Source organism: Cicer arietinum, chromosome 5 (genome assembly GCF_000331145.2).
Source record: "Cicer arietinum cultivar CDC Frontier isolate Library 1 chromosome 5, Cicar.CDCFrontier_v2.0, whole genome shotgun sequence".
Classification (NCBI taxonomy): Eukaryota; Viridiplantae; Streptophyta; class Magnoliopsida; order Fabales; family Fabaceae; genus Cicer; species Cicer arietinum.
In genome coordinates, this window is record NC_021164.2 from 63,690,981 (window position 1) to 63,702,074 (window position 11,094).

At 34.1% G+C, this 11,094-nt stretch overlaps 1 protein-coding gene across 1 annotated transcript; it reads right to left on the reverse strand.

Moving 5' to 3' along the window:
• Positions 1-1,583: 1,583 nt before the first annotated feature.
• Positions 1,584-10,007, reverse strand: LOC101512222 (ABC transporter F family member 3). The gene is made up of 18 exons (XM_004502009.3): positions 9,672-10,007; positions 9,363-9,578; positions 9,089-9,278; positions 8,528-8,736; positions 8,211-8,360; positions 7,950-8,078; positions 7,759-7,860; positions 7,502-7,648; positions 5,437-5,499; positions 5,202-5,248; positions 5,037-5,096; positions 4,811-4,893; positions 4,334-4,428; positions 3,858-3,944; positions 3,202-3,289; positions 3,023-3,108; positions 2,081-2,143; positions 1,584-1,977 (listed from the first exon to the last, which is right to left on the reverse strand). The coding sequence occupies exons 1-18, from the start codon at positions 9,873-9,875 to the stop codon at positions 1,855-1,857; spliced, it is 2,142 nt and encodes a 713-aa protein (XP_004502066.1). The 5' UTR covers positions 9,876-10,007; the 3' UTR covers positions 1,584-1,854.
• Positions 10,008-11,094: the final 1,087 nt, after the last annotated feature.

Below are 11,094 nucleotides of genomic sequence, written 5' to 3' on the forward strand. Positions count from 1 at the left end.
AAATATAAATAATTATATCTCGTTTGTTTTGACTTTCATAATTTGAGTAAACAGTCTCGAAAAAGTAAATCAAACTTTAACCTTGTCATATTGAATCTTACTATATGTTCTTGAAAGTTTATCAAGAATATTACGAACTATGATATGAAATATTTAAATTATAGAAAAGAGAAATTTTGAATGGTAAAAAAATGTAAGTAACTAAAAAATACGAAGTTAGAATTAGTTTCTTTCCCTCATCTCTTACATGTTTTCCACCAAATGATCATTCTTTTTTTTTTTTTCTATTCTCATTAAATTGACAATTCATCGTGGATTCGTAGTTATGCTTTTTCAAATATATTCTTATGGCAGCGCACCTACCTTAAACCTTCTCTCCGGACTCCCTAAACCCAAAGTCCCAAACCTTCACTCCACACACTCTATATTGGACAAATAAAAAATTCATTTTGAAAACCATTTCTATAGTTGACCATAACTACGATTCTCATGCCCCATCCTTCCAACCAAGCTATGGAACACCGTAACAAACCATAAGAAGCATTTCTCGCAAGCCAACCAAACAAGCCCAAGCGGGTTGTGTGCGGAAGAATCTCACCGAGGGAAACATAAGGCCGCACGATGATGTTGTTGTGGAGAAGATGAATAGCTTTAAAATAGGGTCTCCTGTAATGGAGAGTGCGGGGATGTTTTGTTGTGTCGAGGGATTGAACATAGAAGAGAAAAGAGAGTTCAACGATTTCCAAAAAAATGTGGTTAATAGAAAGTTTTCAGTGGAGCGAGGCGAGCACGTCATTCTCGTGTTTTTCACGAAAACAGACTTCGTGATATTAAGTATTTTCCTAATATTTTACTACAAATTTAAATGGTTTTTGGGTATTGTACCCAAAATAACAATAACAAAATTGGGTATTATATATCCAAAAAAAAATAGTGTTCTTCTTATATGAATCTTTTAAAAAAAGAGTTCAAAGGTAGACCTTTAAGACCTATTTAAAAAAATGGTATTGCTTGAGAAGTTGGTGGTTATAGTAAGGTAGTCTTTTCTTCATTGCCTTTGTATAATAATTTTTTACTTAGAAACTAATCGGAAAAAAAGAAATAAATTGTGTATATTGATTGATACTCTTGCAGCAATTAAAATAAAATAAAAACTTGACATTCAAGAGACCTAAACTTGGAATTAGTTGTCTGCAATAGCAACATGGCTGGCTACCAATTTATGCTATGAAACTCCTGTCTTACTCAACTCTTTACAAATTAAATACCTTAAAAAATTGAAAAAGTTTTCTCGTGTTGTGTACCCCCAACGCATTTTGTTGTTAATTAAAAAATTAAATAGGTTCACAAGATTTCGTTTGTTGTATGGCTATTAACAACCCCATTTTAGCTTCGTTAGAAAAATGTGATGGACTAAGTAAAAAGAAGTATTGGGTAAAGTTTTTTCGTCTTCCAAATCAAAATTAACAACAAAAACCAACATTTAACTCAACCTTTGCAGCAGTTGAAGAGCAAGAAATGGTCGCCAGCGTGATGAAACGGTGGCTGCGTGAGTTAGAAAAAAGGCAGGGGAAAATGAAGAATAGAAGGGAAAAAAAATGATACTAATGCACAATTAGATATGATAGGACTTCAAATCTAACGGTGTAAGTTACAACAAAAAAAAGATACACTGTGGACTGCCAATTATTGTTGTCTATTACTTATACATAGTTTTGATAAATTGCAAAAATGTATGTTACCATCTAGGTCGGGTAAGATGAGCAACAGAAAAATGTCATCCATATATCTTCTACCCGTTACCATAGAAGGGTATTCTCTATCCAAAAAGTATGTTAACTACAACTCACTTTCCTAAGATGAATGTAGTATCTTCTTATACTCTGAGAAGGTGCCATGGAATGGTGCCACTCTTCCCTCGGATACAATCCATAGCTCCTCCACGCTTCCAGATATGAGATGCTCATCGTGACTCACCTGCAAAACGCAAAGGTCAATTTAGACATAAAATTGTTAGGAGAATTTTGATCAAATAATGTTAAAAGAATATGGTGTCAGCAGAACTGGGAGTTCAGCTTACCATGAGAATGCCTCCTTGGAACAACACAAGACCTTGAATTAGCGCCTCAACAGCATCCAAGTCCTACAACAAAGATCTTAGTCAATTTTGGATTTATATTTTAGTCACACAACTTGGATGTCACAATACACGGTACATGTGTTGCAACCGCTAAACCTATAAGGATCAACTTTGATCGCCACAGGAGATGAATTCACTTTATCTGAAAGGATTTTATCGTGCCACTGCCATCAGCTGTGTTGTCGTACCATCGCAATAAATACTACTATTAAATAGACGAATTTTGGCTTTATACTCGATGAAATTTCTTACCTCGTCATCCTTGCAAGATTTAAGGTACTGCTTTTTATCCTTTTAAAATTAGCAAACTTTGATTTTCGTAACAGGGAAGTACTACTTGCCCCCCATCCCAATGACATCTCTACTTGCATTTCCAAAAATCCTCCTAAAGATAAATTTTCTGCCCACACCCAATTTGTTTACAAAAGGCTTGGTTTAATACAAATAGTATCAATATCTTGCATGGCACCGGAAAAAGAACAGTTATAAAAAAACCCAGGTCCTATATGGGTTTCAATCTTCTCACTATATCTTTTACTGGAGCTCGTCATTTTGGAGATAAATAATGTGGTTGCAACTTAGTAAAATGTAGGCCCTGTGCAGAAAATTTTGCACAGCATATTGAGTCTATCTCCTTAAATAACAAGGTAAGGTTAAAAGCTTATGAGAAGTTCCAAATCCAATAAAGGAACTTAAACTATTTTCTCAACACGGAAGTTGTTCAGATACATTTTTAGATGGGAAGAGATAACAATAAACATGACCCGAAAACACACAAAAACAAGAAAGACTCAATAGATTTAGCATACTTTCCCTGCAACAGAATATGATAGTCAACAGCTAATAAGTAATAAACAATGTTGGAGAGACTGGACAACCTACCAGATGATTGGATGGCTCATCAAGCAATATTATGTGTGGCTTCTTAAATGTTATCTTTGCAAAGGCAACTCTGCTTTTCTGACCACCTAGTAAAGCATTTTAAAAAGTCAAGATATAATGCATAACAAAAGGGTATACACACACACACACAACTTGCAACAAGGGCTAAAATACTATACCTGACAAAGTATACATGGGTTGAAGTGCAAGATTTCCAGTTACACCAAAAGAACCTAAGTGAGCTCGAAGTTTCTGTTCTGGAACTCCCTGCAGAAAATTCCAATAAGCAAAGTCAATTATATAATTGCATATTGCATGTAAAGGTAATAAAATAAGTTCTAATAAAACACCATGTTAGAGCCTAACATCCACAGTTGTGGTCTGATTTCTCCCATAAAAAAAAGTAAATTGTCACTTTTGAAACAAAAATCTTAACATGAGCCACCAAAACAAGCAATTGTTTCTTTTTCAATAAAAATAGAAATAAAATGAGAAAATATCATTTTTTAAGTATCTACAATTGTAATTTGTAACTAGTATTCAGTTCATCTTTGCATTCTTTCCAAGGTTTCTAATCTCAGTCCGCATCACAACGTGCAAACGCAGTATATAGGTCGTGCCAGTCGGTCATAACTGCCTTAGCAGTCAATTGCAGACACCATTGGTTCAGAACATGACCGTGAGTCAGCAAACACAATTTGAAACCATATTTTTTCTATAAAGGTAATCAGTTATTAAAATGAAGAAAACTCCAATTATAGTCAACCAAGAATATTTCAACTGAAGATAACTCCTCAGAGAAACAGCTAATCATCTCTAAGCACAAGGAACTCACAGGATAGCAGCGCATCATATATAGAAGAGGATTTGAGGATAAGTCAAGTCCATCAACATGGTGCTGGCTGAACACTGCTATACGAACCTGTAAACAGTGAAGATGTGTAAACAATGATTCAGAATAATCTCGAAGCATGAAAAGACATCATTAGGACAGAATAAGTCTCCATTCTGATAAATTCTAGCTCGAGCGTAATGTAGTAAAATAAAGCACTGTCATTTTCAAATCAAACAAGGTTTTAGACTTCTATCTGATTGGCAAAACACAAGACAAAGCTAAGAGTTAGACGTCAATTGTTGACTTTATCATGGATTAGAAGAAAATGAACACATTCAAAAAATTGATTACAGAGTCATGTAAGAAGCAGAAAATAAAATACAAAACAGTAGAAAGTATGTGATTGATGTGAAGCGAAAAGAAGTAGCTTGTGTTATAAAGTTGTAGGACAACTTCACCACTGTAATATATATTACCTTGGCAGAACGGAAGACAGTCCCAGAACTTGGCTGTAGTTCTCCAGCAATTAACTTAAGTATAGTAGATTTTCCTATGCCATTTGGACCAACCACTGCAAACATAGAGAATATAATCTTAAGCACACCAATATGGCAGGGTCATGTCATAAATTTAACAACATTCTCCAACATACATAGGCTTATTTAATACTCCCTCCGGAATGAAATATAAGCAAAAGTGGTAGCTGAAAGTTGATGTATCTGGTTAAAAAATAAGACCAGATACATCAACTTTTCAGTTACCCTTTTTGCTTATATTTCATTCCTGAGTAGTACTAGTTTGCAAAAAGATGCAATGTAGGAAAGACATGCCCACCACATGTTGAGAAACAAGGCCGTGACATCATAAAAATGAATACTTAGAAATGCTAATAAAAATTGAACCAAAAGGTAAAAGAGAAAAATCATTTTTAGGACTAGAATAAGCATTCTTACTTGCAACACGGCTGTCGAGATCAATCCCAAAGTTCAAATTCTTAAATAGAAGGGGTCCTCCAGGATAACCAAATGATGCATCACTACACACACAACCAAACATTTCGAAATTAGATAAGGGATAAGGCCTAAACTGTGTATGACAAACATTATATTTTTGTATTCTTTGGTATTTATAAACCTATATTGTTCACAAAGCAAACCAAGTAAGAGATAAATGTTCTACCTGAAACTTATTATTGGTGCACCCGGTCTATCATCTGGAGTGGGGAACTCAAACTTGTAGCTACATCCCACCATAAAAACATTGTTAGTTAAATATGTTTTGAACTTTTGATGCAATAAGTGATAAAAAATAAAATAAATAAATAAATAAAACAGCAGTTCATACTCAGGATCATTAATAATTGCATCTACATGGCCCAGTCGATCCAGAGCCTGAAACATTTTTCAAGGAAACAAAAAAGTTTTAGACACGAAATACATCTACTTCAATGATTAAAACATAAGATGAAAAACAATCAAATCAGTGAGCAAATAGACAAAACAAAGAAAGCATGATATAACATGCACGCAAAAGTTTGGGTATTTGATTTATAAGAAGGTAAAGTGCCAATAAAAAGTACCTTGATTCTAGACTGAACAAGTGATGCTCTTTTGGCATTATAGCGGAACTTGTCAATGAAGGTCTGGTAGAAAAGCAAAACATCACATCAGAAATCAAATAGAATCTTGAATAAAATGCTGCTACTCATGCACCACAAGTTCTATGAATTGCAAAACCTAGAAATTTTATGGTAGCATAAACGGAAAACTGTTAAATCATCTTAGTAGTAGCAATCATTTATGATAGAAGGCCTGTCCGTGTATGCCTTTTCCTTAAATAAGCAGTTTATAAATTAAAAATGTCTAAAAAATTATGGTAATTAGAAAGTGTAGAATGTCTAAAAATAAGAAATTAAGAATTATGGTAATTAGAAATTATGGTAATTAGAAATTAAGAATGTCTAAAAATATAAAAAGGATTTATACTTTTATTAGATGCTAAAAAGTGTAGCTTCTGAGAGAAAAAAAAAGCTCCGCAAAACCTAAATCATATAAGTGCTCTTTTTCAATCAGTTAGAGCTAGCAATCTTAGGGACTTAGGACTTGGGAGTATATATCTATAATAAGAATTGGATCATTAAACTGGTACTTTTTCAAAGCTTATCCAAGCTCACCCAGAATCAATTAGGAGAAATCATACAAATTAACTTACGAGTTTGTATCTAAGTAATTATGAATTTAAGATTCAATCGTTGTAATTAATACTAACATACAGAGACCGTGCTTGGACTGTCTAGAGATACAATTCATCCCTAATAAGATTTTTCGTAGTTATTGTTAAGTTTGTAAATAATTAGGCATTTAAGATCCAATCATTGTAATTAATATTAATATACATAGAGATCGTGCTTGGACTGTGTAGAGAAACACAATTCATCCTTGAATAAGATTTTTCATAGTTATTGTTAAGTTAGCCAGCCAGTCTCCCAACAAGACACTTTCTACAGCAGTGGTTGGCACAAAATCCTTCCTACTTGAGCTTCAAAATCAGCAAACTGCAAACCCTTCTTGTTGCGACTCTTTCCAGCAAGTTTCTGCCTCCAATCAACCTTAAAATTGAACTGGTCTCAGAACCCCTAAAGATCAGAAGCCAGTTCCTTGATTTGTGTAACACTCAACGGGGTGCTGTTATTAAGATTCTTTGATGCATTAAAGGAGAACCAAGAACAGGCTTATAACATTGATCTTTCTCATTAATACTAATACTCATACGCATAAAGACCTTGTGAGTGGACTGTCTACTATAGACATACAACATTATTCAGCCTTAACCAGATCATTCGTAGTATTCTTAGTTTGCAAATCCCGCATCAAAATCTTATTTTTCCACTGCGCTTTGGTACAAAATCTAGTATTTAAATTGCATACTCTACCACATGAGGGGTATGTAATATAGTGTTTTTCTATTAAAAAATAGAATAGAATTATAACTAGTATCAGAAAGAACAATTTTAAAGTCAATTTCCACATATCATGCCATCAGTGCAGTAACCTAAAGTCTTCCATGTTAGTTAACTACTAGAGCACAAACTGGCCTAATTAGTAAGAAAAGTGCTAACAACACTCTCTTTCCAATATGCACTCTCTTATTTGGTGAAATTCACATAGCTCTCACCACTTTATGTGGGACCCATTCGACAAATAAACCCGTCATTGAGATACTTTGGTGGTTCTTGTTGTGTAAATTTACAAATTAATGAGCAATGTTCTAAATAGCAAGCCAGTAAGCTAATATTGCTGACCCACAGATCCTAGTATCACAATAACCTAAAGAAAAATAAGTGAAATACAATGGGCTACACACAATACTACTCTAGAATGAAATATAACCAAAAAAGGTAACTAAAAAGTTGATGTATCTGGTCTTAATTTTTAACTAGATACGTCAACTTTTCAGCTACCCTTTTTGATAAAACCAGAGGGAGTAATAATTATGATAAAACCAAGATTATAAGCTCCAACCACAATGGAAGTGATCATAGCGCCTCAGTAATAAAGTAGAATGGGGAAAAAAGTTCAGAATTAGGTAGCGAGAAACATAAAAATAACAATATAAAAGGATAATTCTACAGTGAAAAATAATACCTGCATATGAGCTCTTGAACGTTCATGTGCCTCTAATGCTTTTTGTTGGTTTTTAATTTGTTCTTCCCGAGTCCTCTCAAAAGTATCATAATTCCCTCTATAAGTAGTCAACTTTTGGTTTTGTAAGTGAATTATATCAGTGACCACCTGTAGATACAGTTGACAAGAATAATAAAAAAAACATGCTGGGAACCCATTTAGACAATGCACTTAATCAATAAAACACCTAATCAAAGCAAGATCTGCCAGTACATTACCGTGTTTAAAAATTCTCTAGCGTGAGAAACAACAATAAATGTTTTCGGCCATTTAACCAAGTACGATTCAAGCCATAAGACAGCATGAAGATCAAGATGGTTCTGCAACAAAATAAAATAGAATAATGTTCCAAAATTCTATAAATTAAGGGATACATGAATCATTAAAGAAACTTATAATGATGAGTTACCGTAGGCTCATCAAGAAGCAACATATCAGGCTCTATAAACAGTGCACGAGCAAGAGCTATTCGCATCCTCCACCCTCCAGAAAATGCTTTTGTTGGCTTCTTCTGCATCTCAGGAGAGAAACTCAGACCCTGAAAACACCCTTGATCAGTAAGATAATGATTTTGGAATGCTACTTATCCAATAAATGATAAGAATTCAACTAGCTCCAAGAATAAGCCGCTTTAATAAACAATGATACGACAAATTAATAATAAACCCACCGCAAGTATGGATGCTGCTCGTGACTCTGCAGCATCAGCATCAATTAACTCCAGCCTCTTGTATATTTGCTCAAGCCTTTGTGAAATAGCATCTCCTTTTACCACTCCATTTGCATCATTGCCCTTTTCGGTACTGTCCTCAGATTCCCTCTGACAGACAACCACAACAACATTGTTAGTTGTTAAAAACTTATAATTGGTTATACATACATATGCATGTATTTTATGCACGATCTTAAACATTGGTCTACTATTACAACCCCACACTTTATCCATCCTAGTGTCTCACACCACACTTTAAAGAACAACAATGAAACCTGTTTGGCGAGTAATTGAGCTTCTTCCTCCATAAGCTGAGCTCTCTCAATGTCAGTATTAAGAACACACTGCAAGGCAGAGGTATCATCACCGACAACTTCTTGCTCAACGTGTAATATCTGACAGTTCCTGGGAATGCCATCTATGGCATGCATGGCCATGTGTCTCAGGAAAGTTGTTTTACCCGTCCCGTTTCTACCAACAAGCCCTGTGTTGAGATTAATTCAAGTTAATTTAGTTTTGTTAATTAGCCTAGTTGTCAATATAATTAGTGAGGGTTAGTTAGTTAGTTAGAATTTAAGTAATCAAATGAAGCACTGTAAAATGTACTTATGTGTAAACAAAGTAATAACATATCAATAAAAAAAAAACTGATTGAATATCATTCATTTTGCTCTTCTTTTCTCTCTAATTCACAAAGTGTGTGAATGTATGAGGTTTATCCTTAACAACCTCCCCACACATCACACACAACAAACAAAACAGCCATTCATTTTCTTATTCTTTCAACTTTTAAGGTCCAAGTCCACACTACAAAGTAAAGAGGGAAAAAAATTCACCATAATGTCTTCCAAAAGAGAGTGTGACAGAACCATCAACAATGAGATCATGGCCACCAACAGAGATAGTGAAATTATCCATGTGAATATCTTTCACGGTGTGTCCACCGCCGCCCTCGTGCTTCACACACGCAACAGGCATGCCTGCTCGCACAGCTTCCATTTCCGCCAAATGCAGTTGGAACTTTGCCTGTTAATTATCATCACTTTAGAATGAATACCAAATAAAAAGGAAAAAGAGTGAATGAAATTGAATTGAATTGAGATTTGGAACCTCTCTCTGGCGTTCGTCTTTCCTTTTTCTCCTTTCGATCTTTAATTTGTCGCGTTCGGATAAGAGAGGACCGTCTACAGGCTCAGGTTTTTTCTTGGGAGCTTCACCATCGTCCAAACCCTCGTTCATACGAAACGGCGTGGCGAGGCTTCGTACAGTTGGTTTCGCCTTCACCAAACCGCGCTTTCCAAACTTTTCCGAAAGTATGCTGCATACCTAAATGAAATGAATCACAGTCAGTTAGTTAGGCAGTGGTGGCGGTGTAATTGATTGATGAATAGATAGAAAGAGAAATGAGAATGGACGAACGGAGCGACACTCGGGGAAGTCGTGGACACATCCGGCGGCGACGAGGAGTTCTCCAAGAGCATCAAAAGCGCCTTCGCCGTCGAGTCCGAAATCGAAGTCTTCGTCGGCGAGGACGTTGACGATGTAACTGATGATTGGTTCATCGACGTCGACGATTCCATCTCCTAGAACCTCGTGAACCACTGATCTGGCCACCTCCGTCATTTTCCGCTTGCTCAGTCTCAACTCACGACGGCTTCACCTTTGCTGTGCACCCTACTGCTTTTCCTTATTCTTTTTTAGGGGTAAAAGGTTTCACGGCCTGATTACACACAATAATAACTCTCCCTTTTGTTCGTGGTAAAATTGTAATGTTGCTGTATGTGTTTTTCGGAAAATATAGAGTAAATTCCACTATAAAGTTAAACTAGTGTCAAGTCTCACGTTCGAATGTGAGTACTCTTTGTGTTATGGTTAGATATGAGATGAAACTTGATTTTGAAAATCTTTATTTTGTAAAATCAATTTTAATCAATGGTGAACTGTATAAAAAGGAGTGAATTGAAAGCTTAATTAGAGTTGATTTTATATAAAAATGTGTTAAACGAAGTTTTTGTTTGGAATTAAAAACTTTGTATTAAAATCAATTTGAGAGGTAAAGTTTATAATATTTAAATATATCAAAATTAATTTTACATCTCTAAAATTAATTTTGATTTTTCCAAAAAAAAAAAAATTAAACATACATTCATACTTACAGAGATGAAATAACTCCTTATAATTGACTTTTTGAGACAAATATTGTAAAGCCGTATGAAAGTGTTTATGAGATATTAGTAATTTGTTTTAAATTTATTTCTATAAATTAAAAAATAACTTGTAACTTATACATAAAAAATAGTTTGATTTTGTTTGAAATAGTTTATATATAAATAATTATATGATAGTCTATAAAAAAAATTGATATGATAAATGTTTATTTGATAATAATAGATAAGTGAGAGATGACATTTAAAATGATATTTTAAAAATTGACAATTGAACGAATAAATAAAGAATGGAAGATGGATATTTAATTGTACGATTAGTGATATGTCTAGACATCATTTGTTATATTTAACAACTATATTTATTAAGAGAGAAAGATGAATATTTAATTGTACGATTAATGATATGTTTGGACACCTCTTGTTGTATTTAACAAATATATTTATGAAAGCAATGGCTCCCTTTGTCATGTGATTGTGTTTGAATTGTTGCTTAATATAGCTTTTTAAGTTAGGTCGATTTTTCCTTATCTCATGTCATATTATATAAACTATGAATTACTTTTAAATTAATTATAAAAAAAAGTGTTTATGTATTACTAATAGCTAATTTGTAGGAAAATCAACCCTATATTGTTTTTGTATTGTTTGGTCCTTAGTAGACTTGTATCTCATCA

Excerpts from the sequence above, each read along its gene's own strand:
- LOC101512222 (XM_004502009.3), bottom strand. The coding sequence starts at position 9,875 with ATGACGGAGGTGGCCAGATCAGTGGTTCACGAGGTTCTAGGAGATGGA. Across the intron at positions 9,579-9,671 it reads ACTTCCCCGAGTGTCGCTCC|GTATGCAGCATACTTTCGGA; the intron begins GTTCGTCCATTC and ends CATTTCATTTAG. Across the intron at positions 5,097-5,201 it reads GCAATTATTAATGATCCTGA|CTACAAGTTTGAGTTCCCCA; the intron begins GTATGAACTGCT and ends GGTGGGATGTAG.